This window comes from Aythya ferina (assembly GCF_964211825.1).
Source record: "Aythya ferina genome assembly, chromosome: Z".
NCBI lineage: Eukaryota > Metazoa > Chordata > Aves > Anseriformes > Anatidae > Aythya > Aythya ferina.
This window is the reverse complement of record NC_140299.1, coordinates 36,648,908-36,667,157: the sequence shown is the minus strand read 5'-3', so window position 1 is coordinate 36,667,157 and position 18,250 is coordinate 36,648,908. Positions and strand designations below refer to the sequence as shown.

The 18,250-nt window shown below is 35.8% G+C and overlaps 1 protein-coding gene across 2 annotated transcripts in view; it reads right to left on the bottom strand.

Moving 5' to 3' along the window:
* The window catches only part of DENND4C (DENN domain containing 4C), a 67,408-nt gene that overhangs the window by 36,949 nt on the left and 12,209 nt on the right, over nt 1–18,250 (bottom strand). For both annotated transcript variants that reach the window (XM_084504904.1, XM_084504903.1), the window contains exons 2-5: nt 9,501–9,828; nt 3,173–3,425; nt 2,162–2,231; nt 760–929 (exon numbers count right to left, since the gene is read on the bottom strand). In XM_084504904.1, the coding sequence (XP_084361030.1) occupies nt 760–929; nt 2,162–2,231; nt 3,173–3,425; nt 9,501–9,811 (804 nt within the window). In that variant the 5' untranslated portion in view covers nt 9,812–9,828. The remainder of the gene's footprint in view (nt 1–759; nt 930–2,161; nt 2,232–3,172; nt 3,426–9,500; nt 9,829–18,250) is intronic.

Below are 18,250 nucleotides of genomic sequence, written 5' to 3'. Positions count from 1 at the left end.
ATCAACAGCTGAGAGACCAACCTCCAAAAAGCACTCCCTTCTTTTACCAGGTAGTGCTAATCCCATAGTCTTTGTCTGCATATAGCAGACACTAACTTCTTACACGTGGGCTGAGTCATGCAGCACATTTTTGTTGCCTGTGGGTGCTGCTGGGCTCTGTACAGATTCCACAGACTTTTGGTGTTTTAAGTTTGTAAGTTTATGTGAATTCAGACAGCATCACTAGTTGCAGGAGATCACCAGTTCTTGACCACCTTTCACATACTGCCTCTCAGCTAGTAGTTTTCTGTTCTTCTGTTGTTTTCTGGTACCATCTTCCTGCTCATACACACAGATACCTGCATAGCCCATTCAAACAAACTCACATGGAACCAGCTTTTGATGTAATCATGGGAAAAGCACAACTACTACAACATTTCTAACACATGGTAAGTGAACATCACCTTCACATGTAGGCTACATTTCTGTTGCTGGGAAGTTTTCTTGAAAGAACAGAGGAAATCCATCCCTTGTGATTTTAGGTTTCCTAAGCATATAGTTCTGCATATATGGTTCTAAACAGCACAAACTCTTCCATCTATTTCCTGTTTTGGTTTACCTCTGTCTCATAAGAACGCTTAAGACATACAAATTTAGAAGTGAAATATTTAACAATTTCTTTAGTACTATTTGTCAAATACAGAAGAGATGTTGCCTATTTTATCTCCTTATCAGACATCTAAAGTAAAAGCAAAAAACAGTCACAATGTGCAGCCATACCTTTTCTGCAGAAGAACAGGTCAGTACAAATGTTGAGAACACTGGTAGTGGATATTTGGTTTGAGGGTCCCAGCATTCAATAGTAGCTCCCATAGGAAGGCAGAAGAGAGGTACAGATTCTGACAATGGGAATGACTCATAGTTCTCTTGAGGGTATCTGAAAATTAAGCCTTTGTTATGGGAGAAGGAAAAGTTAGTGAATTTGCTTCAGAAGCCCTAAATAATGTAAGCTATATATTTTCCACAATATAGAGATATATCTGTTGCTTATCTGGACTTAATAACTTAAGATTGCATCCACAGAAGAAGAAAGTCTCTCACTTAACAGTGAGACTAAATCATCCACATAACAATAATTTAGAAATTGTACGTGAATACTGAATACTGCCTTTCAATAACAGGTCAATTACAAGTACATAGTAAAAGCTTATTACTGAAGATTTTGACTTTAAATCAGTCAGGAATTACTTGTGGTATTTTAAATGTGCATTGAAACAGATTTTATTACAAAGAAATTCCTATGAAGAAAGAGCTAATTATCTATTGGGATAGTGGTACAAGTATCTCCACTGAAAATAGGATGAATTAGGTCTGTATTTTCTGCTGAGTTAATGTGTTCAGTCTTAACAAATTGTTACTCCATTTTCAGAAGTATATCTAAGTCTTGCTTGTAGAAAATGAGTCCACAAGCATCAGTTTACTTCTACTGTTCATCCAACTTTTTAAATGGTACACTGACTGTTATTCTATGTGTTTCACTTCTACTTAATAGCTTACTCTGTTGTGTTTAATGCTCAGCAGAAACTCTTTTGGAAGTTTTTCTTTATTTCCAGAGGAAAAAAAATCTGTGGCAATGCATTAAAAATATTTAAAACTACAGAAAATCTTTATTTTCCTTTAAGTCTCTCTCATTTATTGTTCAGAGTATTTTCACTCTCCCTTAGTAAGAAAGGAGTGAATAGGTTTGGAGCTGAACAAATTGAAATTTCCAATTAAAGATATTGCATTAACTGTGAGGCATGAAAGGAAATTATGAATAACGTTGATGGGAATTTTCAATTACTCTTCCTTCTTCACCACCAACACAAGACACAAACTATGAAATCATTTGTTACATCTGAAACACTTGCTAGACTTTTCATTTAAACTCCTAAGCCACCTATCCTGTCATGATACACACTGAGTTAATACAATGCAATGCTGTTTCTATTAAGCTTTTTTTTTTTTCCTGGAAAAAAGCGATGAGAGCAAATGAATTAGAGGAGTTGATTTCAATTGACATGCTCTAGGAAAAGAATTTTGACAGACTATGCTCAGCTTTTAAAATTTTTATTTTAATTCAAGGAGGTATCCGAATCTTTACGTTAACATGCTTAGACGGTTTGCTTCTAAAATTACTTACCAGCTTTATACGCTATGGAGTTAGAAGCTGGCACAGACTTCTTATAACAAAGGTATACACTGGAACCCCACTGAAAGACACAAATTTCATCTTGGAGCAAACAAAGACAACAGCAGGCACCACAGAAACCAAGTATAAGTATTTAAATATACTCCCACTTACAAATGGAGCAGAAATTTAAATAAAAAGTGTTACAGAATAAAATTACTGTTTGGCTGCTGAGTGTGTTTAACTCAAGGAATGTAGAAGTCACCCTTTCCACATTCTTAGAGATTATAGATTTACATAAAATAATCATACCACCACGCTATTCTTTGATTTATTTCCATATAAGTATAGAGAAAAGTGAAGCAGATTGTTTGCAGCTTTCACATACCACATTTTCTCGGTTATATAAAATCAGACACTTACAGGAACCTCATCATTGGTAGTGAAATTCTAAACACCTCCAGTGTTCAATTAATTAATTCATTCATTCACTGGAAGCCTTTAATATACTTTCATAAACTATTTGCATAGTTTTTGTGCAGTTTGCCTACCGTTTGAAAAAATCATATACTTCAGCCTGAGAAAACCAAACACAAACCAGACTAAATACAAGCAAACATTTAAAAAAAAAAAAGATAAGCAGTAATTATCATTCTTACAAATCTTTGTAACATGGTCTTAATAATAACAAAGAAAAATAAATTTTGTTTCATCCTATGAGTATTAGCATCACCAAACAAACAAAAATCCTAGAGAGTACCCAGACATGAATATGCAAACTGAAGTATTAATCTCTCCTTAAGAAAATTCCTAGTACAACAGGAAAAAAAAAAATCAGTGTAACACATAATACAAAACTGAAGTCACAAGGTATATAGAATGAAACAATTATGATGCAGCCAGAGAACACCATCTTAACAGTGCTAGGAAAAGTTCAAAGTGCTCCTCCTGTTTGTTTTCTTTTGTTGTTGTTTGTTTGTAATTTTTAAAAAAGGTAAAAATATTTAACATTTAAATACTCACCATGCCACAATTTAAATTCTTATCAACTTTGCAGAATGTATGAGGAGGGGTTTCTCCTTTGCTGGTAACAATAACACAGATATCTGTCACTGCCAATGAATTTTGAGGTCGTATTGGAGGAGCCCTTCGATATGTGATAAAGATCCTCTGAGAAGACGTTGAACTATTGTTAACATTAGCACAGCGACCATAAGGAGTAGCCTGAATCACCTCACAGCCTGAAATGATACGTTCCTTGCCTTCATACAGAACTCTGCAGACAGGAAGGAAGCAAAATATTACACACATTCAAGTACATATGAAATTAATTAAGCAAATGTACAGAAATAGTCCACTCAGTGGCAATTACCTAGCACAACAGATCTGAGTATTTCTTATAAATTATTTCCATCACTTCAAAAAAAATTAAAAAGGCAATAACAATAATAATAAAATTAAAAATTACAACAATATATGCAAGTCTGCTTCCCACATCAGTTTCTGGAGGGAAAAGGAAAACCAGTAAGGATTTATGTTCATAGTTTGGCTAACATTTCTTAGTCTACAACAAAAAATAAATAAATAAAAAACAGACACACAAAAATAACTTTTTGGACTACAGAAAAGGAAGAAATAACAACTACAGTTATTCCTGTATTCCTAGAAACCAGAATACATGATACATGCCCATACTGCAACATTTACATGTTATCTGGATTGTTTTGGCCAGAGCACTAGCTTAGATCTCTGTATTTGAGGGATGGGGCATCCACAGGTTCTCTGGGCAACCTGTGCTCACCACCCTCACAGTGAAGAATTTTTTCCTAACATCTAATTTAAATCTCCCCTCTTTTACTTTAAAGCCATTACCCCTTGTCCTATCATGTTTAAAAAAAACTTTTTTAGCTTATACAGATCCAGCAATTCCAGAATTTTCAAAGTAATATACCACAAAGCTTTTTGAAACCCCTTGAAGATTACTGACCATCTTTAAACTAGAATATAAATACATGATTCCACAGAACAAACATGTATCTTGATAAACAAAACAAAGAAAAAGAAACAAAGCCATGTGCAGCTGTCAGGCCTCCTTCATTCAGGTGTATGCATAGAGTCTACTATGTAATCTCTTCACATCACTGCCTCACACTAATGACAAGTGGAGACTGATCTGTTAATACCCCATGTCAGATTCAGTTAAAACACATTAAATCTAAATAAAACTGAATTAAAACCTCAATAATTTAAAGCTATTCCAGAACCATTTGTAAGCTGACAGCTTTTAAGAAGGAACATCATATTAATTAGACAATTCCAGCAGTTGAGTTTAAAAGGTTTACAAGTACTCTCAGAGAGATGTTTAAAGACTGTAGAGTTTCATTTGCGCAAATACTTCTAAAAGCTAAAGGGCTGACCGGTTTTAAAGGCCGCAACAGTTCAATCACCTCCTCTCAAAAGCAAGAAAAAAAAAAAAAAGCAGCCCTCATCGCTACACATACACCAACACAAGTATTAAAAATGTACCATTTCCCGACCTCACACATAGTAGGGAGTTTAAAAAAAAACACAAACAAACCCAATACCCATGGATCATTCAAAATAACCAATGTTTTTAATGATTCAGATCAAAACATTCAGACTGACACATGAAATACTTAACATGACACCCTATACGTACAAATCTTCAGTATGAGAATAAGTTTGCTTCTACTTGTTTCAGCTTCCCAGTGTCTGCCTTCAGATTAATTAGTACTGATCAGGATAAGGTTTGTTTCCTGCTTCAGCTTTTGTCCTCATCTTCAGTGCACCTTACTTACTACTTCTTTCTATCAACTTCTATTCTACAACATATTCTATCAGTAAAGTTCCAGTCCAAGCAAAATATCACCTACAGTTTCCTCTAGACGTTACGTCTTTAGGTCCTAAGCTGTCCCAAGTACCCTACTGCAGTTGCCATACTAGTGGGTTCTAAGGAGCAATGGAAGACGATGGCCATTGAGAACATCCTCCTTTTGCTCGTATGGTCTCTGAACCTCAAGTTCACTTTTTTTTCCTAAAATATATCTCTGAGCAAATGCTTTTTTTCACTAATCAATATTCCCATAAACACTTTCAGAAAGCAGTTACACAGAATGAGCTGCATCCATGGCACAGAACCACTAACTACCTAATAAAGAAATTTAGTATTTCTTAATTTGCACAGTGGAAGTAACCTAACTTTAAACTTACTCATTAAGGGAAGAACCTCTGCATTAGACAACAAATCTAAGACTCTCTCTTTAGTCTCTTCTATAGTAAGTGTCACAAATAGCAAAATTACTTAGACTTTTAAAGCATTTTTCTGTCAAATTTAAGAAACAAGTTCTGTAACTCCCTCCTATTCCTATCAACTGATACTCAATGCGGAGAGATCTTGTTGCAAAGTCCCACTGCACCTAAACTGAAGCAAATCTCAAATAGCATTTTTCCTGACATTCCAGAAGAGGCAACAACTATTTGGAAAGAAAGTAACAGAATGACTAGTAGCTGAATTATTTACAGGCATATAAGCTTAAAGTACTGAATTTTAGAGCTATACATATGAAAAGGATCTTAGGGATCATTATCCTAGGATCAAACCTTTATTCTCCCAACTAAAAAACAACCACAGCAAATGCAACATTCAGAGGAATGGCACACAGTTTAACTGTGTGCACGTGAGCAGCTGCAACAGGAATTCACTACCAGCTTACAGGTCCTTCAGCTTAAGAACCAGCAGAAGAATAGGAAGGTCTGGGGATAGGAGTGAAAGAGGGTAGAAGGCACAGAAACACAGAACACAAGAAAAATGACAGAATCAGTGGAGCACACTCTCATCTTCCCCCTTCCTCCAAACAGCATTTGTTTAACCTGTTTCCCTAAAAATAGCCCTGAAAAAAATATATATACATACATTTATCAATAATTATTTGAATACTTAAACTGCAAGATAACTCTGCTGTAAAGATACATATTAACCTATAAACACATTTATTTACAACTATGACTTGTATATTTTCTATGTAATACCATAAGTGTAGATTTAATGTAAGCACTTACATTTATATTCATATGTTATTTTATAAGTAGTTGTATTAAAGCAGTATATGTAACATTTACATAAAATTTGTTTGTATATATACATATATAGGCCAGTCAGTCTCACCTCTGTGCCTGGCAAGACAATGGAGCAGATCCTCCTGGAAACTCTGCAAAGGCACATGGAAAATAAGGAGGATTGATGACAGCCAACATGGCTTCACTAAGGTCCCTTCGAATCCAAACCATTCTATGATATATGTATACATATAAACAGCATCTAACTATGGATTTGACCCTTTTAAGGGATATAATCTTCCTCTACTTACTATATCCATTCAGCATGTCAGCTGACTTAATGGATACTTAAGGTTCAATGTTAAAACATCATTTCACACATTTTTTTTTAAATTAAAAAACAAGTATTAGAGAACAGAAGAAATTAGCTTTCAGACTGTACATTTGCCTTGCTTATACTAACTCTCTTGCCCAAACTCCACATTTATTTGAACATACTGAAGTTTACAAAAAAGTTTGCTCCAACTATCTCTTGAATGTAGTTGCAAAACAGCAGGAGCAGCATGGGAAAAACATTCATACGCATCATTGCTCAGAGAGAAAAGCCTGCCATTATTTGTTAGGTATAACACCCTAACTAGATCTGTGTAAAACAAAATATAGAATAAATGCTACTTGCCAAACACAACAGTTTTCCACCCATCATTTAAAACAGTGTATCTGCCCAGGAAGCTCATAGTCAGTCAACTATTTCCCTGTTTCGCTTATCAGATATTCCCTGTGAAACCAATTCCAGCATCCATTGTAAAGTTCAGGGGGACATGAAAACACACATGCACTAGCAGAGTCCCTTCCATAAAGGCATATGCTGGAGACTACTGGTTTAAGTATCACTTTTAGGAATTACCCCTCTACTAATTTTTCCTCATGTTAAAACCTTGAATTACATGACAAAGTTCATAATAGCTTGCTGAAACTACACGTTCAAATCTCATTATAACTGTTATCTTGCAGTTTCAGTCACACGCATGGAAAACAACTACTTTAAAATCACTGTTTCACTGAAGAGTATTAGAACACAGCTTAGACAGCCCAGATGAAATGAAATTGGAATATATGAGGTTAATTATACAACTCGAACCATGATCCTCAGATCACAGATCTCATCACATAACTTATTTCATCACTATGATTTCACTACTAGTTTTTTCCAGACTTGACTCTACTTGTCAGCTGGCATTCATATACTGGAGGTCAAAAGCAGAGCATGTAGGCGTTGTGCTTGACATGCTTAAACTTACAAATGAAATTAAGTAAACTTACAGGTTTGGTACAGGCATATTCTTTACTTTACTTTTCAGTGCTTATTTAATAAGGAAAACCACACACCTTTCATAGTTTACCATGATTGTAGAAGTCATGATCCCTCCCTCCCCCATCTTCTGTTTTCTTTTTATCCAGCAATTCTACATCATCCTCATCCAATCCAGAGAAGTAACGGTTCTATATAAGCAGGTCAAACAACACTGCAGTGCTTCATGAGTTGTTACAGATGGAGAATTACCTCAAGATGCTAGTATCACAAAGTATAATCTTCAGTGCCTCAAGATTTTGGGGGATTTTTTTGATCTTGCTCCTGAATACTTATATTTAACCCACTATTCTGTAAGTAATAAAATTAGTTCAGAGCTTCAAGGTCCTCCGTCATTTATTAGGCACTAAACTTCCAGTACTCTTAATGACCAACCACACCACTCAGTCACATCCGCTCTGCTTTTTTTAATTATTATTATTTTCTACAGCTTACCAGTCTAAATTCTCATTTTTCAATAAAGAAACTATACAGATATATTAATTTGATAAAGCCTCAGGTATATTCATCTGACTTCAACAAATGTCCAAGTTTATTAAGCTATATACCTCCAAAACTATTTACAGAGACACAGATGTTCCCAAAATTACTTTGCCAAAAGCAATTGCAGCAGCAACTTGCAGCCAAGCACACATGTAAGATAATATGGAAAATTGTTGACATCTCAAGAAAACAAGAGACAGAAAATTTATATTCAGATCAGCTCTACTGCTAGTACTGATTTCAGAGCTAAGAGTTACCAAATTCTATAGGAAAAAAAAAATATAGCTTTATAATGGAAAGACTAAATCTTTTTTTTTTTTTTTTTTTTTTTAAAAAAAAAGAGAGGAAAAAGTCTTCAGCTATTGCAAGTTGCAAAAAGCAGTCTCAGACACTCTAGAAATGGGCATAAAAGACTGCAATTTCAGAATTAAAGAAGTTTTGGAGATAAGTAACAAACAGATTTCTCCATTCTGAAAGTCCACACTGAAAGTTTACCAAATTAAACCACAAGTTCTGCTTTAGACTTCATGGAAAAAAATGGTCACATTTCTGGAGAAGGACAAAAAGGTTTTGATTTATTGGTTATGAGAGTATAATCATTAATAATTATTGCAGGTAATCACAAGAAAATGTTAAGTAATTTCATGGAATTTATAAATACCATGGACATGTTGTTGCAATACAGTAAAATATATTTCAGGTTTTCAAATACAGTATTAGTAACTCTTCAGAAACTTACGCATCAGACAAAAAAATGTGGTTTCTGGAATACACATCTGATTAGAGTTGTCAAGAGACTACATAATCAATCAAGCGTTTGCAGACAATCATGTCAGAACTTGTAAGCAACCTCAAAAATACTGCGATCTGATAGTAATGCAGGCTACAAGATCCTTGGTAAATGGATAATTTCTAGATCTTTATTTCAATGTTCTACAATTTTTAAGTGGCATCTATCAATCACCTTGAAGTGAATTTCACATGACAGTATTTTAGTTGCCTTCTCAAGTCATCGTTTCCAGATGAAACATTACAGTTTGGGGTTTGAACTATACCATTTCTATACATCAATTTTGTACTATTTTCTTACCTTTCATAAAACTGCAGCAGAGAACTTGATTTCTCATATTTGATTTTCTCCATAATATCTTTTTAAGCTAAAACAATACTGTATAATTTTAATCTAAAACACTAATTCCTTCTAAAAAGCAAGTTCACCAGAAGACTGACATGTTTTTTGAACTTATTTCAAAATGAAAATGCTACATGGACATAAACACAATAAACAGTATATATTCAAAATGCATATGCTTTCAGAAGCTTTCTGACATCTGTTTTCAGCATCATCTGTGAAGAATAAGATTTGATCATTACTGAAGGAGTAGTTACGTTATTGAAGTATAGTTACAAAAGTCTCACCCAATGTCAGTAAGAGGTGGTTTGTCACGGCCTCTCTTGTAGCAGAGAAAAAGTTCAGGACTCTTAAGACTTCCATAGTTTAGGTTGGCTTGAAGGGCTGTAGGGGTAGCTTCGACACAGGTATATCCCTCTGGGACAGTTTCACCAGCTGATTTAATGATCACAGCAATGTCAGTAATTGGAGCCTTTGGACCAGTTGACTTTGTTTCCTGGCGGCTTATTTCTTGGTCCAGGAGAGTTGCAGTATCTGTATCAGTGAGCCCTGCCACTACAAAATAGTCAGCCACTCGTGGACCTTTGTCTTCTATCATGGTTATGCCAGTACTTCCTGGAGAAAACAAAGAGAAAGAGATCAAATAGTCTGCTTTCAAGGTAAATCCCGTCCCTAAACAAGTATCAGAATTTGAAACATTTAAAGAAGGTTCAGCAAATCAAAAAATTCCATATAGGCTTTAGAGATTTCAAGAAAACTGTAGGGAAATCCAAAACAAACTTTACTTTATGCTGCTCAAAAAGATAACTTTGTAATTTATTAGATTCCAGTTGAAGTGCCATAACAGACACGTTTTGGCAAGAATAACATTAAGTTCCTAAGTTTCTTCCTTCGAAGTTCCTAACACAGCAGCTACACAGAAAATTGCTTGGCATTACCTATTAGACCATTCAAGCTCTTCACAGGCCTTAAATTAATTCACATACCCCCAACTAAAAGCATCTCTATTTTTCTGGCATTACTTTGCGAGTAATTTGACTACAGAATCTTGCCTTTTTTTCCCCTCCCCTTCAGAAGACAGAACAATTCAAAGTATATGCTTACTAGTTTATCATCTGCACATTTCATCCATTTTGTTTCATAATTTAGACCTAACAGCACAGTCTTGAGACATTCAGCTGTCAAGTATAACATCTGGAAATCATTTACAGAAATCACACATCCAAACCCACATTTCATCAGCAGATCAAGCTGTACACATCATTGCTCAGCTGCACATTCCAGATCTGGAAAGAGTTCTCCCAACACCCAGGGATGTTCACTAAGCATCTGATTTTAAAATAGGCAATAGAATTTTCTCTTAACAGCAGAAGTGGCTGACAGACTATATTTAAATTTCACAAATACAATTACAAGTATTGGATTTCATGAAATAAATATCCTTTTAAAAGCCGACTGAGAATTATTTAAATAACAGCTGCCAAGCAAAAACCTGAATAATGCCATACCCCTTCGGTGAGGCGGGGGACACCTTCTTTTAGATGCCCCAATTTCTGTCACCAGATTTCTGGGGATCCCATCTATACAGGTAAACAAGACCAGAAGTCTTGGCTTTCTTCTTTGAAAACAAGTCTGCCACAACTCCAAGGTCCTAGCTGCCAAGGAGTTGTGGTCCATGAATATTACTCATTAAGTGCATCAAAAATGAGAACTGTCTCATATTTAAAATATCCTTACTGCTCTGATAACTGCAGAAACACTAGCCTCCATTAGCAGAAAGGTGGTTTGAGGAAGAGAGTATAAACCTATTCTTTGCAACGTGCCTTCTCCTCCAGTTCCTACTCTGTTCTTGCTGAAGTCATATAGGAAAGGTATCTTTCCTCTTTGCAGTTTACAAGATTTCTAGAGCTTGTTATCAAAAGCATTGATTGGACAGCTGTAGAAAAAAAATTAAAAAAAAATGAGTTATTCATCCTGCATGTTTACTAAGAAATGTTAGCATAAGAATACACATATAAGGCACCAACCACTATATTGCAAGGTGCTGTAGAACAAGATGAAGGGGGGGATAAGACATTCATATTCATGCAAATTTAAAGTACATCTATACTGTGAGTAACTCAATTTTTGGCTAACGTTGAAATTACAACTTTTCAAATCCATCTAAAAGAATGAAGCCTACACACCTTATAAGACTTCTCTTCTGTAATATTTTCCCACAGTAATTCTCACATTGACTCAGTATTCTCTAAACACTTTGGTTAACAGCTTTTACAGGATAATCCATAAACACACATCCTGGGAAGAGACACAAAAGTGTTTGACCACCCTGAAAACGGGAAAGCCATGGTACAGCACTAACATGACTGAGTTCTCTGGTCAATAAATAAATAAATATATAGACACTTATCCATATAAATACATGGATGTGTAATCAACAGGAACAATGTGGTGTGTTCAATCTCACCAACTGTTCTCTGCCTGGGTCTCCTGAAGAACAATAAGATGACTCAAAAGCCATAACTCCTTGTTAAGCCTCTGAATGACTTTCAACTGCACAACTCAGAACAGTTTATCCTTCTTACCAACATAAACAACGTTAAATCAATGAAAAAGCTCTTTACAGGTAAGTAAATCATCATGAAATAGGGGGATTAATGGCTTCAGTTTAATCTCACGTAAATTAGTGCTTCCATTAAAAAAATCTCTCCTCATACTGCTACTGCTCACTCCCACCTTTACTTTCGACCAGAACCAGAGTTTGTGCAACCAAAAATGAACTGGAACAAGAACTACTCTGGCTGAACACTAACGAGGCAAAGACTGCTTAGGGTACAACCAGAGCAGCTCTCCAGTGACTCACCATGTCAGCACAAACAGCAGCGTAATGCCCCTTTCAGCAACAGCACGGACTTGCACTGGATTAATCATAAAACTGTGCAGTCTAAGATATTTCAGTTCACCTCTCAGATGCTTGGACTTGTTCATAGATTTATAAAAATAAATAAGGAAATAAACCAACCTCTCCCTGCTCCCCTTAAAAGAAGGGCAAGTGCCGTGCCAGAACATCTCATACTGTGGAAAGTACTGGTTGCACTTGACATAAGTGATACCAAATTACTGGAACATGATGCTAAAAATAGCAAAACGGTTGGCATCATCTAAAGGGTTTTACTAAAAACAAAATTGTTGTTAAAGTGATCCAGTCTTTTACTACCCACTCCAAGTTCACACACCTCAGTACGAATTTGTATTTTTCTCTTAGCCATAGTTATGTTTTAGTTCACAGAAACTCTCTGTAACATGTGGCAGGTAGACGTCAGTCACCAGACAATTCAGCTGAGAAAGAGAAGCCTCTTGTGTCAGCACAACACTGGGGGAGTTTTCCAAAATGTTCTGAGACGCTCACAGCAGTTCCTTTCCTTTTCCACGAGGATAAGTAAAGTTTCAAATAAGCACTACAACACAGCTCTTCCAGAACATATTATCCTATTTCAGAGAGATTTAAAGCAACAGGATCTCTCAAATGAGACCTTGAATATATAGCTCTTAATTAAGCCATGGCCATCTTCTTAAATGCAAGATTGTATAAATGTAAATACATGCTAAGCTACAAACTACCAGACAGCCACCAAAACAAACAGGAACAGATCTTCAGCAGGCTTCAGTTAGTCTGAGAATATTTTGCTTTCTGAACTGCAGGGAAAAAAAAGTATGACTTGTATGGCAGCAAGATGAATTCACTGCTGTTTTCCAGTATTTTTGTAATACTTCACACAAGAATTGGCAGGAACACTACTCTCAATTGACAAGGAAACAAACATACTTGCAAAGGACCCTTTATCATAAATATTGTAGAATCGTGACAACTTTTCCCCACTGAAATTTCAAAAGATGCTGTCCACTACCAGTACTGTGATGTACAGAAACTTACTCACGCAAGGCCAACAGGAAAACTTGTAACCCTAAATATCTAGCCATTTTTATTGACATCCCATTCCTCTGCAAAACAATACATAAATAAATAAATAAAAGATACCTTGGTAATATCTTGGTGTTGGATGGAAAACAATGGCAAAAACATGGAAAAACAAAGTGGTGTTAAAAGCCCCTTGTTTACTCTTTTCTGAGAACACTATTACCTCCCTAGAAAAATTACTATGTATAATAAACACAAACTGAATTTTAAATTTTCTTCCAAAGTTTATTTTGTACTCAGTAAAAAGCCTATGAAATTAAGTTGAACTCTGTTTTATAAAACTCTGTTTCAAAATTCAAAGCAGTTGTCCCCTAGGAATAAATGAAATCAGATTAGTAAGAGCCTAACATCTGAGAGAAAAGAGTTTTAGAGAAAAGGCACATGCAAATCTTCCAGCAACCGAAAAACTCAATTCACTGCTTACTAATGCATTGTACTTCTGTTAATTAACACATCTTTGAAAAAGCTGAAGACTTGTAAGATAGACCAAATCTTTCCCCAAACCTACCACCTTTCCCTTCATCACCCACATGAAGAGCCATAACTGCGATATTCTTGACCCTAAACAGCATGAAGCTGCATCAGGGGACATTCAGACGGGTGTTAGGGAAAGGTCCTTCACTGAGAGGGTGGTCGGGCCCTGGGACAGGCTCCCCAGGGCAGCGGTCAAGGCACTGAGCCTGCTGGGCTTCCAGAAGCGTTTGGACACTGCTCTGACACATGGTCTGATTTTTGGGTGGTCCTGTGTGAAGCCAGGAATTGGGCTCGAGGATCCCTGTGGATCCCTTCTGACTCAGCATATTCTACGATTCTAAATCACAAAAACAAAATGACAGCTTTTCAGCCTATTTTCAATATAATCAAAGTCCAGAAATGTCATTAAATGAAAATACTGATGAACCGATGGTCAAAGAATTGAAAGTTTAAAGATATTTCTGCAAGTGATAAATGACTAACGCAACTTTGCAATCTATTTACTTCTATCTTCTTTCAGACGCTACCAGTCTCCAAGAACCACAATGAGTGGAAACTGCTTACTATTTACAATTTACTCAATTGTAAATGACTGAAGAACTTATGAAAGATGGCATAGTTTCCTCAAAACAGAAAATATTTTTGTAACAAGACTGCAAAGGAAATAAGTTTCATTCCAGACTCTAGAATAACTTCAGCATTTTTTGTGGACTGTGGTTGAAAGACAGATTTTGAAGGCAATCAGCCTACACAATTAAGAGTTTTAAGCATAGATGTTAAACACAGCTCAGGACTTCTACACAAATGCTCTGTCGTGTAAACGAATTATACTTGGCTATTGGCAGTAAACAAGTTAGAAGAAAAATGCACGCACATTCTATCCTCTGGATTTGTTCCTAAAATGAGCTGGCTTAAAGATCAAGAAAGATCAGGATACTGAATTCACTAAACTAATTTAAAAGACAGAGACTCTAGTGGTTGGATACAAGGCAGCGTGTCAGGAGGTCATCTGCAACACTTGGAAAATTTGCTGGCTACAATCCAAGTACGAGAGAAAATTTAGTATGCTTTTTCAACCACTGCACTAGGCAAATCTTCATAGACCACACAAAGACTACCATAAACAACCAATTACCCGGTATAGAGCTTAAGCTATGTAACCAAGTCTTTATTCTTGTAACTTCTCCATTATTTCCAGTGTACTAATCAGTAGGGAGAAAAGATATGGGCAGTTTATTTACCTTTATGAACATTCAAAAAGAAATGCTCCTTGCTGTAGTACAGAAGGGGGAGAGATCTGGTTATTCTTCTTTACTCATACAGCGATTTCTTTTATCTTGTGCTGAGAGTAATTGCTACGGAACAGGAAGAACAATTTGTTTCCCATTTGTATAAAAGAATCTTCACTGATGCTTCTTAAATTTCAGCTTTATACTACAGCAACTAGTCCAGAATTTCTTTTAAAGAGTCACTTTGGTAATGTTCCTGATTCACATTAAAAGCCTTACACAGCAAACACACACATTAGGGAGTTTAAATATGTAATCAGCAAGACAACCACTCTTCTTGAAGTAAAGTGGCAACAGCTACTCTAGAACTGAAAATGGAAAAGAGGTACAGCTAGGATGCACTAACCCTTCAGCTTTCCCCTGCTCCTCCATTTCAAATGCCAAAATCTTTAAGTAATATTTCACAGCAGCTGTAAAGATAAAGGGTTGGCAATATTTGTGTGAAGAAGTTACTTTGGACAGGAGAAGTTAGAACCTTAGGGCCTGAACTTAGCAAGTTTGACCGCCAGCGAGGATTTGGACACCTAGGAGTTTTATCTCTACGGCCATTTATTAAAAAATAAAATTAAAAAAAAAAAAATAGCAATACAGTTGTGAAAGGACTGAAACTACCATTGCTTATAAAGTGTGTACTAATACTATAAATACAATTATTATTTTTTTTTTAGAACTTCACAGAGGTGTAATTGCATCAACAATATTGCATTGACAACACAATATTGCACCAACAGTACTGCTTTCTTCTGTTTTTTAAACTATTCCCTAGTTGTATTTCATAACCCCAGAAAGCATACAGTGAAGGCAGTTCTTATTGTTAACTGTATTCAAGAAAAGAGAATGATTGCTTTTGTTTTATGTGCCTCAGATTTAGTCTTTCTTTAACTGGATTTTAAGAGGCAGGAGCTAATAATCAAAGTCACTTGGAAAAGCAAACAGGAATGTAATCATGGACTATGCTTGGCAATCAAAACTTGTTTGGATTTTTATTTTTTTTTTTTAACACAAAATACAGATGTGATTTTAGCACACGGATGTACCCATGTAAGCCTTAAGTGTAAGCAACATATGCAAAGAGTCACCAATGCTGCAGTGTAAGACCCAGAACGTACTGGAGTATACACAAGTTCCGAAGAGCTTGCATTCCTGCTGTTTGTCCATCCCAACATATCTTCACTAATATCACTCACATCAGCATGCTAGTCCATACTTCGCCACTTCCAAGCAAGCCCATTTCACAGAATCACAGAATTTTCTAGGTTGGAAGAGACCTGAAGGTCATCGAGTCCAACCTCTGACCTAACGCTAACAGTCCCCACTAAACCATTTCCCTATACAACTCCAGCCCATACATTCAAGTTTGGTACAAGTTTGACAACATAAATCAGGCCTTACACGTGCATCACAGATGATGGTTTAATACTACTACAAAGCAAAACTGGAATATTAAACAATGTTGAACTAGTTCATCCTGAATGATGCAGTGTTATCAAACACTTAAATGTCATTAGCAACACATAGGGAAATCGTACAGACATGTCTCTATCAGTTCTTTGAAGCACACTTTACTATACGTTAAGGACACACCACGTCTATTAACAACAAAAGGTAAAGTAACACAGCATACCATTAATACCGACCAGGACTAAAACAGAAAAAAAAAATGTAGTCCACTGCTTATTAGCTGCATACAATCTGCAACAGAAGAAAAATACTTCCTAGATGTGCATTTAAAGACTCTTTTTTTGGAATGCATAACACATTGTCATAAATCATGAAATGTAACAGCAGTTGCAGTCTCTTGATTAAATCGCAAGATCGTTTAAAAATCTAGAGTTGCAAAAATAACTCTGTAGACATGCAATGCCCCACTTCTACCTGTCTTAACAGAACCAGCTGTGGAACAAGAATGGTTGCATGTCACCCGAGACTGGGTCTGAACATGCACATATGCAAATAGCGGGCCATTCCTTCATAACAGTTTTCAAGTAAACATTTGAGAATGTAATGGTTGCACAACTGAAGGACCTTACAAGCTACAAGCTGATTATCTCATAGAAGTCTATGTTAAAATGAAAAGCAAATTTAAGGACAAGGTGAAAGACAAAAGGCATGTCCATTTAATGAACTATTCTTATGGCATGGCCTTTTATCAGGTAATTGAACTTCACCCAGAAAACAAGTTGGGTCCAGGTCTGGTACCGCAAGTAATAAACAATGGCTTTTTATGCTAGATTGCTGGAAGTTTGAACATATTCAAAGGAGAACAAAAGTTAACTTCATACTAGCTGTTTGTGTACCCGATTGTTTTCCATGTATAAAATTCAGGCATAAAACAAATGCAATCAACTTGACAGGAAAGTCTTCTAATGCCTTCAAAGTAGATTAGGGCATTACACTATGAAGATAACAGAAAAATCACATCAAACCACCTCTTGTAAAAAAAAAAATCCTATGGAAACAAAGGCACCAAGCCTAGAAACAATTAGATCAAACCTGTCTTCTCTCCCCACCCTCACTTCTAGAAATAAGTTAAGCAACATAGTTCTGCAAACTGGATGTTTGAAAACAAAACCCCTTTTGTGTGAAGCTTCTGAAATACTAGAAAATAAACTGCACTTTACAACTTGATGAAACACAAAAACCCAGCACCAAATTAGCAGACATTCTTAAAACCCAAAGACCAAAGGTTAAAACACCACAGGTGGGGAAAATATATATATATTTTTTCCACACTTTTAGTTTTCATAACATTTAAGATGGCTATAGACATCAACAATTCTTTAAAACTTCACTGGGGCAGGCATTTGGTATCTCTGGCTATTACTGACATTTTCATGAGCACCACTAGCAGAAAATACTCCACTTGTATAATGGGAAACAGGTGCCTCTACTCTTGCAATGTAGTTTTTCTTTTTCAGTTTCAAGCTTGGCTTGAAATGAGAGAACAGCGTGCATCATATGAAGAAGGGATGGTGAGGAAATGAACTTAGTTTTGTAAATCCACTAGTGTAATAAGTGATAATTACCTAACTCGCTAGTTTTGTGAGGCATATATATTCTGCCACTGAAGCATCAATTTTATTATTGAGAAGTCTAATAGCTTTTCTGGCCTGTTTTAGGACTAAATAGAAACCATTTAAAATAATTTTACCCTTGAACAAAATATATTATTGTTCTTAATTACCTTGAATTTTCCTTGGATTTTTATTTTCCTGTCCTACGTGCAATTCCTTGGATTGCTTTAACAAAAATAATCAAGAGAGGGAGCTAGTCACAAATTTTCAACTTTAATAAA